The sequence below is a fragment of the Mangifera indica genome, chromosome 1, assembly GCF_011075055.1.
Source record: "Mangifera indica cultivar Alphonso chromosome 1, CATAS_Mindica_2.1, whole genome shotgun sequence".
NCBI classification, from domain to species: domain Eukaryota; kingdom Viridiplantae; phylum Streptophyta; class Magnoliopsida; order Sapindales; family Anacardiaceae; genus Mangifera; species Mangifera indica.
Window position 1 is genome coordinate 18,966,879 of NC_058137.1, and position 19,957 is coordinate 18,986,835.

Consider the following 19,957-nt stretch of genomic DNA (forward strand, 5'->3'; position numbering starts at 1 on the left):
TAGAACCTAATTTGTTACATGTCCCAATGACTATTTTTGACCTACGATTGGATGAAATGACAGATTTTCATCTCTCAAGTTATAAAAAACTAATTTTGAATCCATTTGTCAAATTTGTTCACAACAAATATTAATTTTTTTATGAAATTACTGGAAAACAAAAAAACCCTTAAACTAATGGATGTGTCAGGCGTCTAATTTTAACCTTAAATTAATTGTTTATGATGGTTGACTGTTGTTTAAGTTAGAAAAGATAGATTTAAAAAAAAAAACAATGATATTGAAATTATCCTGGCTTGAAGGTTTTCCTTGTCCTTTGTTTCATTTGTATCGGGTTGACTTACTGCCCAAGTTGTCTCAGACTTTCATGTTCCGTGGCATTCTACAAATAGAATTAAGAATAGTATTATAGAGACTAAAGCATTACTGGCGAATATCATTTTTTCCTGTTTCAGAAGTAATCAAATTGGGCTTATCTATCTAAGTAGTCATATACACACGTTATAAGAAAAGTTGATCATTTTAATATAATCAAATATTTTATAGACGATTATCCATATTACGTAACTAATAAGAATTACATGATAGCAACGGTTAGACTTAGCAAAGTAAATTCATATTCAGTATGTATGATAAAATAATGGCAATTGAATAGAAAGGACATTTTTGTGTGAATAAAGGATAAAGGCAAAAAAGTTTTTCATATACTTCAGTTTGTTGTTTGGAAGTGTACGTCTACTGTTATGTTATTGATATATAGGAAGAATTCTAATAGAATATAGCTAGTTGTTACGAGAATGCCTAAAAAGAAATAAGTGTGTTTCTTAGATTTCTGATAAGGATTTAGTATCCCCTAACCTCTAACAATCCTTTATATTTATCTAACAATCGAATTGGGTTACACGTAGATACAACTTTGAAATTCTTTTGATGTAAGTATGATTATAAATATTTATTTTTATTATTAATTATATATAAAAAAAGATATGTATATGATCTCGATTATGCAAGAGATGATGGACTTCTCATGTAGATATGTGATAAAATAGGAAGATATTTTTGTGGGTGTTGAGGAATTAAGATATCAAGTAGAGCTTTTTATACTATCTTGATGATATTTTTATTCTCATTCTAAATTGATTTGTAGTGGATAACATATGTAATCATTGAATCGTTTGTCACTTACTATTTATCTTTTTTGCGTAATTTTCTATGAGTTTCGTCAAGTGAGTTGTTTACTGTATAACAAATGGTGATTATAATTTTTGTTAATATTACTTTTTCTATATGGAATAAGCTTATGATCATCACTACTAATTAGATTAGTAATTAGCAAAACGCTAATGCCTGAGGTGGATTATATCTTTATGTATAAACTTAAAACATATTTAACCTTAGGTAACAGGACTTAAAATGATTGGGTTATAACATATCAGTGGTTGCCAAAGATAAATTTAATGGCAATATTTATTGACCGAAAGCATATAAACAAACCAATGACAAATTAATTAAGTGGGCTCTGAAACCAATTAATGCCTTAGCCTAATTCAATAAATTTACATACTAGAGTGGGGGTTAACTATTAAATATTAATCCTTTGACTCCAAAATTTATCACAATTAGGTTTGGAATTTTAAAGAGGTCTACACTATTTCACGTTTTAAATGACTTCACTTTGAGAAAACAATTACAACACATGTTTAAAACTTCAACAATAATTCTCTCTTTTAACTTCCAAGGAGATACTTTCTAATTCAACAAGTTTGTTTATGGAGAATTGGCACCTGCTAATTCAACAAGCAGTTAAAATGTGTAGGATTAATATTAAGGGGACAAATTATTAGAGTCTGGTCAAAGTTGTTGAAAACGTTTACATCATTTTCAACATAAACAATTTCAATACAGTTATTTATGGAAAGTTTTACTTTTCTATTGAAGACTGAGTAAAAGAATTTTAAAATTGACTTCCGAGAGTTTTAATTGGAAAATTTGAGTATTTGGTTAGAAAGAAAACAGTGTGAAAATAGTTTAGAGAAAATATGCTGCTTCTAATTCAAACTCTGGAAGCTTTGAATGAAAGTCAAATTGTCAATTACCCCTAGCACAAGTGTTCTCCGATAGGCACAGGCTTCATTTGTTTTATTGGACTTCTTAGAATAAATTCTTCATTATTAAGCACATGAGACTCTACTTTAGGCCTGAGCCCAATCTATGTAACCAAGTCCAATTACCTTTAAACCTCCGGGTGCTGACAAAGAGCAAAACACAAAATTTTATAGTTTTGCACGTAAAAATGCTAACTAAATTTTATTCTTTTAAGTGCCAACTAGAGATTTAACAAACCTTTATTATCCTCCCTATACGAGGTCTGCATTTTATAAATAGAGTTACTTTAATTATATATGTTTAAAGCTCTTACTGTTTGACTTTGTCTTTTAGAGCAATAGTATAATCTTAGCTAAGATTTTTAATTATTTGACTTATTTGAAAATTGGAAATCCCTACAAATTGTAAGACTTTTGAAGAAGCAAGACAAAAAGATTAAACAAAAAAAATAAAAAAGAGGAGGGGGTGGTGTCAGGAAACCTCTAATATGACATCCTTTGATTATGATCCTAATAACATGAATCTTTTCAAAAGAACTTGTCTACTCTTCTTGGAGACAAATCTATTGTATGTCTTGCTATGGTTAATTTAGGAATTCCTTCAAGCATCCTCATTGGATGAGATCTTCCATGGTGTCTTTCAAGGCATAGATGTCATTGTTATAGTTGAGGGGATATAGTTATATTACTTAATACAAATATGGACAATTGGGCAATTAGAGGAGTGTACTTAAAGTGAGCAATTAGTATAAGATTTCTACTTTCCCTTTTAAAGGAATGATGATTAACTTTATGATCTTTCCTTTTCCTTTATGATTTGTTTCTAGTTTTGAGAGAATTGCTATCAAAGATTTTGATCCAATGAACTTTAAAGCAACTATCGAGTTTTTTATCTGAAGGTGTCTTTCAAACATTTTATAAAACTTGGTTAGAGATGCGAACTCTTTAGCCTGAGTTTCTTTCCATAATTAGATATGCGGATGTACACCTCCTACAATCAACACAAGAACAAATTCTTTAGGGGCAATCCTTACCTGATAAAATTTCAATATTGAACTATTCCAGATAGGTTTTCAAGGTTTCAAAATTTTTTTTGTCATATGTTCCCAAGATGGCTTATGGCAACAACAAAACATTTAGTCACTTTGAACTGACATAAAAATATAGCAATCCATAATTGCTTCCATAATATAGCAGTTAACAACAAAACACCGTTTTGCTTCTATAAGTGTGACTACTAGGCAATGACATCTATCGAGTCTAGAAACTTGATGAAGTTCCATTAGATCATTGAAGCCATCAAAACAACCTTGGAGATCTCTGATTCCATCAAAGGAGTAGATGGATAGTGCCTTGAATCCATTTGGCCAGGGTGCATGATGTACTTGTGAAGAGAATGGAGATCTCCAAATATGCTTTTGGCTCATTTTCTTAAGTGGTTAGGTGTTCAAAGGCTTGTTTAATATAAGACATTATGATTTCCATTAGATGCTTGTGACAAGCACGACAAGCATTTAAATGGTTTCTCATGTTTGATACTTGGGCTTTTTTGTTAAGGCAAATAAACTTGCCAAAAAAAAAAAAAAAATGAAAGAAACTTTGATTCATCATAAGATAAATGAAAAGGTCTTTTGAAGACTGAGTTTCCTTCTACACATCAAAGGTCAACATTTCCATTATAACACTTGTGATTGCCTTGCTTTTGGGAAATGTCTTTTAACAGTGCATTAGGATCCATGAGGTGTTCAATGGCCCTACCACTATGTAGGCTTGTTTCTTTTGACACGTTAGGGGTTGCTTATACATGTAACATGCTTTAAGCACTAAACATCAATCTTGTTAGGTTGTGAGTTAAAAGTTACACATCATGAGTCATTATCATCACCTAGTGAGTTCAAGTTTGCACTTGAGTGTCGATATTGTGACAATGTATGAGAGATCAATTTTATGAGTTATACTTTATAAGTTGGACATGCTACATACCCTTTACTATAGAGGCTATCTATCATCTTCCCTTGAGGGGATAGAAAATTTGTTTACGAGGCGTAAGATCTCTTGTTAGCTATTTACAAGGGATTTTTTGCCCTTGCAAGTGTTACTGAGGTTGAGTAGTCAAGACATTGTATGAGTGTTTGGATAAAACCAACCAATCCATCTATTTGTGCCACTACTTCTAGAGGTGTAAGGTGTTGCCCCATAGCCATAGGAATGGGTTGATCTTTTAGAAGTGGTAGAGGTGGTGAGCTACGACTATGACTATTGTCATCATAATGATAGATAGTAGTTATAGATTAAATAATTCTTCTTGATGGTGATGCCATTGAAGATGAAGATAAATGGCAAATAAAAGATATTATGTTGGAAAACAAAAGAGCTTATGTCGAAGGCTCTTCTTCTGACATCAAATTTTTTGTGTAAAGTGACTCCAACGAGAAGTATACCACATTATTGAGATCTAGGTGTAAGAGTATGAAACATTAGGATAGAAAAAGATGACATAGGCAATTTTTATGTGGTTTGACCAAAAAATTTTATAAAAGACCCTACACTCACGATATTACTATATATTGAGATGAGAGAAACCTATTACAAAAATAATGATAAGAAATTACTTGTCTTTTTTATAATTGATCTTAGCTTATCCTAATTACTTACTCACAACTTATATTTATAGTGTGGAGATTGCATTTGAGTAAATGTAATAATTATAAGTAATAATACAATAGTGGGAAACCGTTAGAAATACTAATTGCATTCCATTGATTGTTGTTGAATTCAAGGAAATTGTTTTCTTGATGATAAGAAACTTATTAGTTATTGCTGAGTTATGGTTGAGGTCATGGTATATTTGATCTCATTTATCTTGACATAAGGTTTCAAAAGGGTGGATGATCTTTCTCGAGTTTTGACCTCTTGGATATATTGCTAGCTTGAAGTCACTCATTGCTGGTTGTTATCCACCAGTGTTTGTCCTCTAAAGCGGTCTTCCAGAGTTAACCTTGGACATAATTTTTGATGAAATTGCAATAATATTATATGGTTTGTGTTGGAATAGAGAGATTGAGACGGATGAGTCAATGTTAAAACTGTGATGACTTGAAGGTTTCCCTTCCGTATTTATATTTTGTTGTAGCTCATTTGCCAAGTAGTCTCATGCTCCATTGCATTCTCGAAGAAGATTAAAAAATGAGTATAAGGTTAAGTTATTCATGTATCAATAATATATAAGAGTTAAAAAATTTGATTGAATGTAAGATGTGAATGCTGCTGCTATGGTCACCGTAAATGCAGTTAGCATGCATACGGGACGGGACACAGAATTTGCTTCTCACATTAATTATTATCTCTCAAACAGCATATGTTATATTGAAATTTCATAACACCTCATAAATTTGATTATTAATATTTAATTATTAAGCTCCATGACTTTATACCAAAATTTTTAATAAGAAAATGAGTTTAAGTATTTGTGACGCTTATAAAATCCTCACCATTTTTACTCAAAAATTAATTAGAATAATGTTGAAGATTAGTTCATTCTTTTTATCCAATCGGTTAACATAAACTTCACGATTGTTAATGCTTATCACAGCGATATATAAGATAAATAATATGCGCCATATTACAAATCTTGCTGCCATCAATTTTCAATTTTATTTCATACAAAAACGTGTTATATATATCTTCATAGCCATTAACAAGAAATTAACTTCACAAACTGCAACTATTTTTATTGTATAGAAAAACAAATAATGTTTCAACCCCTCATTTGCCACCAACATTATACATAGAATAATACAGAAAACTCCCACTAATTTCTCACCAGTCACAAGAGTTTCAATAGTTTCAAGCTGAAAATTTTTCAACTATTTAAACTATATGTAGGGAGTTTAGTATAATACATGAAAGAAAGGCCGATGTTATATGCCGGAATCAAGTATCGGCGTTTCTAGATTTCAGAAGGGCGGTTGTTGAGCAAGCTGATGTTGATGAATTTGTAGAGTAACTGTTAGCTGAAGATTGTGTGATGCCGGAAGAAGTGTAGGAGAACTTACACATATCCATGGGCGGTGCATAATACATTGGCACGGGCAACTTTGAAGGAAGGTTTGGCAATGGAGCCTCAAAGTTAAGCACATTTATGACTTGTCTTATGGATGGACGAAGAGTGTAGTCAGGATGGCAACACCATAGCCCAATTATCATCAAATACTCCATTTGCCTCTCATGGAAATCTTTCATTAATCTCTTGTCCGCAGCATCAAGAAGTTGGCTTTTGCCGTAGAGGTCCCAGACCCACTCCACCAGCCTTACTTTACTCGGCTCTTCCCTTGTTTCAACTGGCCTTCTTCCACATGTGATTTCAAGGGCGACAACGCCAAAACTATAAACGTCCGACTCTTTACTAGCCTTGCCGGTTGTGACACATTCCGGTGCGAGATAGCCCATGGTGCCGGCCAAAACTGTTGTCTGCGAGCCCAAATCATGATCTACAAGTCTTGCGAGACCGAAATCGCCTAATTTGGCGTTGAAATTGGAATCCAACATGACATTGCTAGACTTGATATCTCTGTGCACAACACATTGTTCCCACTCTTCGTGAAGATATAGCAAAGCAGAAGCCAAACCAAGGGCTATTTTGTAACGTACAGCCCAAGAAAGCCTGGCCTTTGGTCCGAAGAGGTGGGCATCAAGGCTTCCGTTTGGCATAAATTCATAGACAAGAAGGAATTCTCCTTGTTGGTGACACCAACCAAACAGTTGAACCAAATTTCTATGTCTCAAACGACTAATGATCCTCACTTCTGAAATGTATTCCTTTTTCCCTTGTTTTGATCCTCTTGAGACCCTCTTAACAGCCACTTCTGTGTTCTGATGGCTCAATAAACCTTTATAAACACCTCCAAATCCTCCCTCCCCTAACTTGCCTCCCTCTGCAAAGTTGTTTGTTGCTCGGCTTAGTTCACGATAAGTGAACCTTTTAGGTCCAGTCCCCTTTCCGAATTCGTCTTCTATAGCTTCATCAATGGTCTCATCTTCCTTATTCACAGCTGCCCTCTTTCTCCAGCACAGGAACAAAATCGTACCCAATCCACATATTAAAGCGACAATGCCAACAGTTGAACCAACAATCAATCCAACATTGGTTCCTTTATTCTCATCCAAGTTTGAACTAAAAGTCCAAGAAATTATATTATGTATTTCAACAACCTCACTTGTAGATGCAGAGAAGCCTACCTTAACTCGTTCTGGGAGAACTTTCCTCAAATCAACAATATACCAAAGACTAGAATTCCCCATGAAAACAGGTTTATCTGCATAAGTTAGAAATACACTTAAATTTTGTGTACTGGAGTCGTAACTTACCCAAGCATTAGCCCTTGATCCATTCTTCATCGTGATGTTCCAGTTGACAGTCGCTACTGAGACAATGGAATTAATATTGATTCCAACATGATCAGAGCTCGGATCCCATGAATTTTGAAACGTGTCAAACTCGACCGCAACAATTTGCTTGGAACTGTTAAGTCTCGCAGTTTCGGGACTTAACAAAGCCAGATATCCACCAGTTGAGTTGTCAGGAATTATTGAGTCAAACGGAGCAAAGAAAAAAGTTATACCGTCGCCATAATTAGAAGGATCAAGCGCCCTAATAATAAATGAGAAGTGGGTTGTGAAATCTGTAAGCCTCCGAGTCTTGGCATCCCAAATAATCACAGGTTGGCTATAAGTGGCACGGCCAGCACTTCTTGTGAGATTGGCATCAGCTTGATTCTTGGTCAGTTGAAGAACATCGTTAGATGGAAACGCATCTCCTTCAAATATTATACGGGGAGTGTTTGTTGGGAAATTCTTGTAATTGAAAAAAACTGAACTTGCAAATGGTAGCACCAACAGGATTAAGAAAATGATGAAATTCGAAAAAATGGGAGAACGATTAGACTGAAGTTGAAAGCAGAAAGCCATGGCTGAAGGGCCTCGAGATAGAGAGAGAGAGAGAATGAACGTAAATTAGATGGAGTGACAAAAATAGTTCAATTATATAATCGTCCTAATCAATCTTATCTTGGTTTTATCATATATCAGCCTGGTCAAGTTGAACTGTTCTTGATTAATAATTAAAAATTGCATGCATTATTTTATTAAATTAATCAGATACACTCGCTTCCAGGTTTATATATTGCTCAAGTCTCATCCATTGGACTATCCTGATATTTGATCAAATGGAAGCTAATTTTCGTCGTAAATGGACTGTTGAATTTGTCGCCGCACAATCGGCAAATTCAACAGTCCATCAATGTGACTTAGCAATGCTATGTCAGCATACTAGAGAAACGTATTGTATTCATTACTCAATTCAATATTTCGAAATTTTGTACACTTCGGTTTCATCATAAGTCGGCTTCCATCTGTCTTTGCCAATAGAGACGGTCTGATACGACAAACAGATGAAATTATTTTGCATAAACAGAAAGCGCCGGAGACATAATGCAGAATAATGTTGTTTAATGTTTAAAAAAGCATCAAACATTGCAATCATTAAATCCGCCGGTTGCTGTCTTGTTCTGAGTTGGCTAGGTTTTCATGACTATAATCTTGGTTGATTTCTAAATGAATGACATGTGAATATCCTCGTGCTTTCTCGAACAATTGTATTTAGGTTTTATTGTTGGTTTTCGTCCAATTTCAAGAACTTTACACGTAATGCGATATGCAGTAGAAATCATAGTCATAGCTATTGACTTTTGACCATGCCAGGGTCGTTGTTATATGATTTGGAACTCCAGTTTGGACTCATCCAAGCCGAGATTTTAATTCTTTAAGTTTAACAAAAAACATTTTCTTATGAGAACTCGAATGCACTAAGCTATGATATCAATAATTATAAATAGATAGTTTATATCTCTCATATGCCATACAGAAACAGAAAACCCACTGCAGAATATAAGAAAATTGTATACTGTTGCTCCGATATACCGAATTAAGGTTTTATTACATTGTCATTTAACAAAGCACGACCTATCTTAGCAAAACAGAAACAATAATTAAAGGATGGGAAAAGGACTATTTCCTATCAAATTTTAGGTCATTCTCAAACCTACACCCACGGGAGATAAAAAACCCCTTCTCCCATCCATGACCAAACTGTCGTCCAAAATTTCAGTTAGAGGTAAGGGTAAAATCGTCATTTTACTTATAAACTTTGGAACTTTAAAATTTTATCATTTCCCCCTCTAGGTTTTAAAAACTAACACCTCAACCCATCGTCAAAGTTTGAAAAGTTTAAATTTCACCCTTAGGGTTTATTTCCTTCTTCAGCCACCATCGACAGCCGATGCATTCCACCGATATCTCATCTCCGACTACAAAGGATGACGAAGGACGACCCTTCATCACCCAGATCTAGATGACAAAGCGTCGTCTTTCGTTATCTGGGTGGTGCGACGAAGAGATCTCTGTCTCTTCGTCGCACCGTGCGATAAGAAGATGGAGATTTCTTTATCGCACCATCGTCGTCATACCAAGAGAAGGAGAAGGTTGAAGATGACACCAGAGACGATGTTGGAAGATAAAGTTAAAAAATAGGGGTGAAACTGCCATTTTTGAAAGTTATGGGGGGACGATTGAGTTTTAAAAAATATGAATACCCTCAGTTTGAGGGTGAAAATGTTACTTTTTAAAGTTTGAAAACTTTAGATAAATGTGAAATGTTAGTTTCTAAAAGTTTGGGGGGGGGGGAGTAATAAACTTTATAACTTTTTTATATAAACAGTAAAATGACTATTTTACCCCTCCCTTTAACAGAAAAATTAACAGAAGTTTGGTTATGGGTAGGAGAAGGGGTTTTTCATCTTCCATGAGTGTAGGTTTGAGAATGACCTAAAATTTGGGTGGGAAATAGTCTTTTTCCCCTTAAAGGATTTAGAGAATGCAAGTGATTATCATTCTATATTTATAACAAATCTCAAGAGAAGATACGATTTGCCAACACCAAAGCTTGAACTAGGGTTGTACAAAACCAGATAATTGAACTGGTTAACCAGATTTATAAAGTAAACCGAATTTTCAGTTCAAAAAAATTTTGAACCAAAACCATATTGATTTTGTACAAAAACTAGTTCATAATTAAACTGATTTTATTGGAGAACCAAATCGAATTTTTGTTTACCTAATTTCTGAATTCTATATAATAATTTGTATTAAAATTATTTAATAAAATAAATTGTTTTACCGCTGAAATTATGATTGAAATTACGGTTGAAAATAATGGTTGAAGGTGATTGTCCATTGTCATAGGGTATTGGCTAAAGAGCAGAAGAGGAATAGAATGGAATCAGATGAGTTGAAGCCTAATTCAATTGAAGAAGACAACAATAGAAATATTGAAATCATCCAGCTTCTAATTCAAACATATATAAAAAAGGCTTCAAAATCCAACAAAATACATTATTTGGGCTAACTATTACCCAATTGAAATAAGGTTGAATGACAATATCCCACTCAAATTTTGATGAAATGGTGTTTTTCATCTTTAAATTAGAAAAATTGATTTTCTCACTCATTACTTTTAACAATCAAAATGTATTTTTATTACTTTATATAATATAAAATAAAGTTAATATCATTTATACCACAAATAGTACAAAAAATTACATTTTCATCATAACTATATTATATATATTTATATTTTTTTTTCCTCTCCATCTTTCTTTTTCACCATCACCACCCTTTCGTTTTTCCCCATATGTCACCATCCTCAACCCAATCTTGTTGCCACCCTTGTGCCACAACCCAATTTTACTCCTTCCCCACCATATTCGTAGACTCTAAGTGTTATTTGAGTTGCCAGCAGCCAATTTTGTGGTTGCTCCTACTTGTTTTGTTCACAATCTCGCCAATGTCCACTAGCCCCTCTTTTGTTGACCACTTGACAAGTAATTCTGGCCGAGTTGTGCCTCCTCTTTGTGACATACAAGAGCTTGCTTGAGCAAGAATTGGTGGATCTAGACTGAGTTGGTGGTAAACAAAGACAGTTGCGCTAGAAATTTGCTTATAGGATTCAAAAAATATATATAAATTTGTTAGGGCAAACTATTATTTAGATATAATAAAGATAGAGAAATTTTTTATCTTTTCACCAACTTAAAGATTTAATAAATAGGTGAAAAAATAGATTTTTCAAAAAGAAAAAGTTAAAAATCATCGTTTTATCAAAGTTCGGATCGAAAACAATCATTCAATTAATTACTCCATATTCTTGTTGAATGGATGAAAGGAGGGTTAGTTAAAAGGTCAAGACCATGTTGTAATATGGTAGTGAAAACTTAAAGGCAAAATAAAAAATGCGTCAAAGTATGGGGGTTTTAAGGTAAAATTGCCAAGAAAGATCCACTTAAAGCTCAATTGAAGTCATTTTCATTATGTTTGAATCATTCTCTTGATCCAAACCTAGAGAGAAGAGTGAAGAGAGAAAGAGAAAGAAGTGAGAAGAAAAAAGGAAGAAAAGATAAAAAGAAAGAGTAGAAGAAGGGATTGATAGGAGAAAAGGAGAAAAATATCTCACTTTTCATCCACATTTAGCATCAAGGGTTTAATTTTGTATTGTTCAATTTTGGGGTTAAAATTTTGTATTGTTCAATTTTGGGGTTAAGATTTTGATCGGGTTTACTTAGAATTTGTAGAAGAGGTGAAGAAATAGGACGATAATTTAGGGATTACAATGCTCGCTTGGGGTCTACTTCATTTAATGAATCGAAACAGCAATTTTATTTACAAATCTATTATATTTGGTTTCTAATTTTTTTCAATTTTAATTTTTGAAAAAAATAGCGTTGTGGATCATATGAAAATTACTTTATGAAATCAAATTAAAAATTCATGCACGTTGTTTGACTGAGTGTTGTGGGTGGCTAAAAAGTTGAATGTTGTTGAAATTTAGTGTTTTGTGTGTGGTTGTAGAGTTTCATGTTGCTTAAATTTAGGGTTATGGGTGGCTATAGAGTTCAATGTTGCTTGAATTTAGTATTGTGTGTGGCTAGAGTTGAATGTTGCTTAAATTAGTATTGCGTGGATGTGGAGTTGCATGTTCCGTAGCTTAGTGTGGTGTGTTGCTGTGGTGGTTTCATGATGTTAATGGAGTTCCCTTGTGTGACTATAATATTGAATGATGGTTAATTTAGAGTTCAGGTCTTGAGTTATGTTAAAAGTACAGTACAAATGAAAGGGATTGATGATTTTGGAAAGTTTATGCAAGGGAGTCAAAGAGTAGATGTTGTGTAAGTATATGCATGTTGTGGAGAATATTCAAAACCACCATGCAATATACCCTTTCCCAATAACAAAAAAATTAGTTTTTTAACTTAATGATATATTTTTCAAATGTTATACATACACACACACACACACACACACACACACACACACACACACACATATATATATATATATATATATATAATGAAATCAATTGATTAGTGCTCTACCTGAGTGATGATTCATATCAGATACAATATATTTGTGAGTTCTACTTAAGCAATATTAGAGTTTGCTTGGTATGATAGTTCTTCCTTTCTTTGCTTATTTGTGGGACATCCACCATGTATGACAGTTTATTCCTAGGCTAGTAGTGGTGGTGAACAGTTTATAATTTGTTTATTTAGTTTCGTTTAAATGTTTGAAAAAATATTATAAATTTGTGAGCAGCTAGGTGTTCTATTGCAAACAATATGTTTTCAAATTTTCAAAACATTATTTACAAATTATCCATTTGTTGAGTGCTTTTGCTCACCTTTATAAAACTTTCTCTCCAAGACAACTCTACGACCATGTTGTGCAGTGATTCTACTCAAAATTGTATCACATGACAAATTTGTTTTTAATATGTTGTCTCTCATTGCCTGTGATGATGTAAAAGTTTTTTGTAAATGTTTGTAAGGTCAGAGGTCTAACATAATTGCATTTATGATTTTTAGGATACAATCATTATGTTTTATTGTATTTTGTTTTGTTGCAATGAGGGTGTAAACCTTTTTATTTAAATTCCTTGTAAATAGTTGTAGAGCCAAAGGCCTAGATAGGTTGTTTATGAATTAGTGTTATTATGGAAGTTTGAAGGAAATTGGTTTTCTAGATAGTTTCATATGATTAGTCTTGTTCTCCTAAGTCTCATAGGAGTACTCGAATCTTATGGGATTAGGAACGTTGAGACAAATCCTATTAACATGGTATTATAGTATAAGTGTAACATTCTTGATCTAATAACCCGATTCACTATCAAGATATTGTTTATTTTGGACACATAGTCTATTATGATTTTGCTTTTGAGAATGTGTCTTGACAATTTAAAAAGTTCACAAAACTATTTAACTAGTCAAATCTTCTTATCTCTAAGTAATGTGAGATATACAAATAGACTCAACATTTTTCTTATGTTTTGTCGATGTGAAAATTGCTTTAAAATGTCATATATACCCCCTCTTATTGGACTTAGTGCCCTCGTTAAGGTTTATCCCATTATCATTCAAGAGGATACGCTTTTTGTGAAATTTGCCTAAAGATGTCACATATACCAGCCTTTACGGGACTCAGTATTCTCACTAAGGTTTGTCTCATCATCACTTAAGAGGACACGCAGAGCGAATTTGATACTATTGTAACATCTTTAATCCAATAGTCTGACTCACTGTCAAGATATTGTCCACTTCTAGACTTTTCAACCCAAAACTCATCTTGACAATTAAATGAGCTCACATACGATTTAACTAGTCAAATTTTCTTATCCCCAAGTGATATGAGATGTACAGAAATACCCAACATCTCTCATGTGCTTTGTCAAAGTAGGATTTTTCTAAGAGTATCACAATACATTTTAGATTCTAAAGGTATTTTCATGAAGCATGCACATAAGTTTTGTTGTAAAAGACAATTTAATTGCATTTTATAGACATGAAAATGACAAGATGTGGCCAACATCGCATAAGACTTGTTAGAGACTTTGTAACTCCTTAAGTTCCAAAAGGGGGAAATGAACCTAGAGATAAAATAATAGAAGAGTAAATTGCTCATGGACTAGGGCGCCAAGTACCATCAATAAACTCAGTTGCAGGTAATTCTAAGTTAGAGGTTGAACCAATATTTGAGTCGAATGTGTAATCTTAAAGTGATGGAATTGATGTGGAGCAAACTATTATCAGATTAGCTCAATTAGTCACTAGAGTGACTAAAAATCAAACTACACTGTGTCAAAAGAGTGTTAACACCATTGAGTAGACAAAAAAATTAGAAGCGAAGAACGTTAATAGGATCAGAGATCCTATAATTGTAGAGTTGTTGATGATTAGAATTAACTTTAAGACAATATACTCATACATGATGAAGGAGAAAAAAGTTCTTTTTAAGAAGTTTTATTTTCCACATTAAATTGTGGATTTTTTATTTCATTTATTTAACTTATGAACCTTAAGATTTTATGTATGAACTAAATTTTTTAAGTTGAGAAACATTTTTTAAGAAAATTTTAATATTATCAATTTTTAAGATAAAACAAAATGTAGTTTTAACTAACCTTTTAGTGGTGAATTCTCGGGCTTTCACAAGTTTACAATAAGTTACCCAATGAAGGAGTGATACCATGTAAATGAAGAAAAAACGTCAAGATTTCACTCTAAAACAACGTTGTCTTTTTGGAGTAAACATGCTTAATTCATGATTGGATTGAAATTGTGTGTATTGGGCTCACAAGGTGAGCCTGGCCCAACTCAAAATGAACTCGTAAAAACAAGCTCCATCATTGAAACCGAACCAGTAAGATTGAATCCAACTTTTTATTGCATTTAATGGTGTTATTCCATAACATAGCAATTAGTCATGATCATATTCCTGACAAAGCTATTAATCGTCCATTTTAAATATAATTCTTTGCTATTAAATCGTCCATTTTACTCTTATGTATGCTTGATTTAACATGTTGCCTTTTATTGAATGAGTACTTCCGAGTTTACTTGCTGTTTGTTCATTAGTTTCCACATCACTTCCCCTCAGCTCACTTCTTTTATTTATTTCTTTTAATCATAAATTTATCTTGTTTCAGTTACAAGTAAGATGAAGTAACAAAACATTCCTTCTATAGGTCTAGATAAAAAAAAAAAAAAAAGAATGGAATTCAATTGAACAATCTTGTTTAATTTTCTTGCACAAAACTTAAAAAAATTTATGTCTCTCGCCTTGCAAATCTTAAATTTCTCTTATTTCACGGTTTCTCTCTCCATTGGTTATAAAATACGAATTTAGAATGCTTATAGACCTGCAGAAAAACCGAACAATGAAGCATTCCCCAAGTATTAATGGAGCTTTATGTGCAATCAAACATTGAACATTAAGTCCGTAAGCCCTCCAAATCATCTTTAATTATATTTAAATTGATATGAAGAATAGTAATTAGCGTGTCCTATCAAATCAATAGAAGAGAAAATGGCTACAGTTGGAACAATGGGTATTTCTGCCTCATGATTTAGAATCTAAACGGCTTGCCTTGCAGATGGCTTTAACCCTGTTGTCGGGATGAACAAATAGTTACCCAATATTGGTTTTTTCTACACTAGTCTCATCCAAAGTTGAACTAAAACTCCAAGAAATAATGCTATGTATTTCAACTGCCTCACCTGTGGATGCAGAGAAACCTACCTTAGCTCGTTCCGGGAGAACTTCCCTCAAATCTACAATATAGCAAAGACTGGAATTCCCAATGAAGACAGGTTTATCTTCAAAAGTTAGAAATACACTTAAGTTTTGTGTACCAGAGTTGTAACTTACCCAAGCATTAGCCCTTGATCCATTCTTAATGCTGCTTTTCCAGTCCAAAGTCACTACTGAGACAATGGAATTAACGTCGATTCCTACATGGTCAGAGCTCGGATCCCAAAAATTTTTGAAACTATCAAACTCGACCGCAACAATTTGATTGGCAGTCTTATTATTCGCTGTTTCAGGATTAAACAATGCCAGGTATCCATCAGTTGAGTTGTCAGGAATTGTTGAATCAAGTGGAGCAAATAAGAAAGTTAGCCCGTCACCATTATTAGAAGAATTAAGCGCCTTAATGATAAAGGAGAAGTGGGTTGTGAAATCTGTGAGCCTCCGAGTCTTGGCATCCCAAATAATCACAGGCTGGCTATAGGTGGCACGGCCGGCACTTCTTGTAAGATTATTATCAGCTTGATTCTTGGTCAGTTGGAGAACACCGTTAGACGGAAATGCATCTCCTTCAAATGTTATATTGGGAGTGTTTGCGGGGAAAATGGAATAATTGAAAGAAAATGAACTTGCAACTGGGAGCACCAACAGGATTAAGAAAATAATAAAATTCGGAAAAATGGGAGTACAGCTTTGTTTAGAGTGAAGATGGAAGAAGAAAGCCATGGCTGAAGGGCATATGGATAGAGAGAAAGGGAATGAACCTAAATTAGGAGGAGAGAAAAAAAGTTATTTCAACTATATTATCGTGCTAATCGATCTTACCTTGGTTTGATCAAATATCAAACTGGTTAAGCTGTGAACTATTCTTAAGTTTTGGACGGAGTAAGGTGAGAGGCGATTGGAATTATCGCCGCACAATTGACAAATTTAACAGTCCATCAATTTGAAGCTAATGAATCAGAATATGAATTGATGGCAAGTCGGCACACTGGAGAAAAGTATTATACTCATTACTACTACTGAATTCACTATTTCGAAAATTTGTATGCGTTTGACGCTTTCGGTTTTATCATACACGGCTTCCATCTGTCTTTGCCAATAAAAGAGGCTCTGATCTGATACGACAAAGTGAAGAAATTATTTTACATAAACGGAAAGCACTGGAGACATATAGCAGAATAATATTGTTTAATTTTTAAGTACTTCTCATTGTGAGGTTGCTTTCTGCTTGGTTGTTCGCGTGGTGGTGAACATAATTGAATGGAACTCACTAAAACAATAAGGTTTTAGTAACAGAAAAAATAGTCACTAAAAGTAGATTTTCGTGAATAAAGAGTTTTAATAATGAAAAACTCTGGTAATCATCCGTTCTTAAAACTTTTCCTGTTATTATTAATATAAATACTGAGTGCTGTAAGTGTCCTCATTAAACTAATAATAACGATAAATATTTTTTATTATTATAACAATGTTTATGGCCATTAAAATTATTAATGATGAATATTCATGATGTTATAATAATATTTAATTAATTAATTAATATAATCTTATGGTAAATATATTATTACAATATTTACTAATCATTAAATATACTATCAATGATAAATGTTTTTGTCATTAAGTCTATACTATTTTTTGTTACTAAACATAATATTAATTATATAAATTTTTATTGTTATAATAATATTAGCAAGATCTTAGAAATAATAATAATATTGAATATTTTGGGTCATTATAATTATTTTTTCTTGTCATTAAAATAACAATAAGAGTTTCATCATAAGAGGGACACTCCTGTTGAAAAGGCCAAAAGACTTATTCTCATCCAAGATTTAGTACCAATTCAAACTTATACTTGTTAACTTTTAAAAATTCAAATATCCACGCATCTATTAATTTTGATTGTTGTTTTTGGAAGTAAAATTGTCATTTAAAAAATTTATCTAAAAAATATTACAATTATCTCATTTTTCTTATTTTAGTTTTAAAAACTAATAATTCTCTTCTACTTTAGTTTTAAAAGTTATTTTTTCAGGTTTACAAAATTCATATTTGCCTCCTAATTTTAGGGTTCCATATTTATATTTTTGAAACCTTACAACTAAACCCCCATATTTTTTACTCTTACAGTCATCATCTCATACTTTGAAACCTTCACTTCCCTTTCTCTTCTCTAGTTGCCTCTCACTTTTCAGTGTCATTCTTCATTCCATTAACACACCCTAAAATCCCGAATCAATAGACGAACGACAAAGATTGAACACAGAGCCAAAGTTTAATTGAATTAGTGCGAAATAAGCTTAGGGTTTTGGCTTCGTCAGCAACGATGTAACATCTACTTCCTTTGATTCGTTAAATTGAAAGGAGACAGATCACCGATGGTCAATGATGACATCGAATTGAAGCCATGATGGTTGAAATTGAGTGAGATCTTTCATTCAATTTTAGCAAAAATTTTGTGTCAGACGAGATATAAATAAAAAGAAGGAGAAAGGGATGTCACAACAGCTCAGCCTTGGTTGTCGAAGACAGAGGAAGAAGGACGCTAGAGGTGATCAAGAAGTTGACACTAAAGAAGGGGTGAAACTAAAATTTTTCAGAAGACTGGGGGCGGCTCTTAATGGGAAAAATATGAGAGGCTAAATTGGAATCTAGACTTGGAGGAAAAGGTTAGTTTTTAAACCTAAAATAAAAATAGGAGGATAATTGTTAGTTTTCAAAACTAATTAGTTTTCAAAACTAACATATGAAAAATGAGATAATTTTTTTATTCTTTAAATAAAATCTCTAAATATTGATTTTACCTTTGACAGTAATAATCAAAATTAATATACAAGTGAATATTTGGACTTTCGAAAGTTAGCAGGTATAAGTTTGGGTTTCTACTAAACCTCACATGGGAGTAAGGCTTTTGATCTATTGAATATTTGATATTCAATTAATCAAGAAAATAAAATACATGCAAAATATGATCATTAATATTGATCATATAATAATTACAATCATTTAAGGATTTCTATGAGTCAAAATCATAATAAATAAAAAATAATAATTTATATATATATTATCCAAGCCTCTGCCTCTAACTTACACACAAGTATAACGTGCCAAAACATATGCACTGAATGTATGACAAGGATCTCCTGAGGAGTCTTTCATGCTTTCATATAAGTATTGTCACAATCTGGAGCTCAAGAACCCAAGAACCGTGACATGTATTGATATCGATGCAAAATATAGGTTCTAGTTTTTCTTCACAACTTTAGGTTGTTCAATCAAAGAGTTCTAACCATTTTGTCACCTGATGATCTGCATTGATGTTTTACATTTAAATAGAAAGTATCTTAGGTCTCTTTTAATTGTTGTTGCGAAAGACAACAATAATAAAATATATTACTCGCATTTGATATTAGAGACAATGAGAGAATCGATAAGTGGGCTCCCTTCTTGACAAACCTATGATTCTGCATTAGCGATGTACTAGATTTGACCATTATTTCTGATTGTCATCATTCAATAGTTACGTCGGTAGTGACCGTATTGCCTCATGCCCATCATGGGTTTTGTAATTACTATTTAAAAGGTAACACATGTACGCAGTTCAAAAAAACTAAGTATATTGAAATATTGTTTTGGAGAGTGCTAAGACATATTGCATCAAAAACTTCCAAGCGGCCATAAGAAGAATTATCTAGGTAAATCCTATTACTATAGCCTATTTGGTCATCGTAGTTACAATGCAACCCATCTGGCGAAAGAGATTATCATAGATTAAATTTTGTTTTGACTTAGACTGTAAGTCTAGGTTCATATAAATTATATACTTAACTTTTCTTTTAGGTTTTGTCCATATTTTATTGTATTAATTTCTTGATGGTTTATTTTCATGTTCTTACATGGATGGGATTTCAATGGTTTAGAAGGAACAAGTTCTCATCTTTTCTATACCAAAGCCAGTTGTCCTATACCAACTCATCCAAAGTTGTTTGGTTGAGCTAGTACAAGACAATTAGCTTAGTTACTTAACTATAAGTGTGCAATCAAGTGGCTTGTATTATTGAAGGCTTTTGTGTACAAAATTTACCTTTGATTGAATGCTTTCTTAATTTTTTGTTATGAGTTTTTTTTTGGTTGTTTTGACTCAGGTACAGGATCAT

General features: G+C 32.9%; 2 protein-coding genes across 2 annotated transcripts; both read right to left on the bottom strand.

Annotated features, from left to right (window-relative positions):
- Nucleotides 1-5,995: 5,995 nt before the first annotated feature.
- LOC123220606 (L-type lectin-domain containing receptor kinase IX.1-like) lies at nucleotides 5,996-8,072 on the bottom strand. Its single transcript, XM_044643066.1, has one exon. The coding sequence runs from the start codon at nucleotides 8,070-8,072 to the stop codon at nucleotides 6,039-6,041; it is 2,034 nt and encodes a 677-aa protein (XP_044499001.1). The 3' UTR covers nucleotides 5,996-6,038.
- Nucleotides 8,073-15,677: 7,605 nt separating this feature from the next.
- LOC123220631 (lectin 7-like) lies at nucleotides 15,678-16,523 on the bottom strand. The gene has a single exon (XM_044643210.1). The coding sequence runs from the start codon at nucleotides 16,521-16,523 to the stop codon at nucleotides 15,678-15,680; it is 846 nt and encodes a 281-aa protein (XP_044499145.1).
- Nucleotides 16,524-19,957: the final 3,434 nt, after the last annotated feature.

What these genes read in the sequence shown, in the direction of transcription:
- LOC123220631 (XM_044643210.1), bottom strand. Translation starts at nt 16,523, where the DNA reads ATGGCTTTCTTCTTCCATCTTCACTCTAAACAAAGCTGTACTCCCATT.
- LOC123220606 (XM_044643066.1), bottom strand. Translation starts at nt 8,072, where the DNA reads ATGGCTTTCTGCTTTCAACTTCAGTCTAATCGTTCTCCCATTTTTTCG.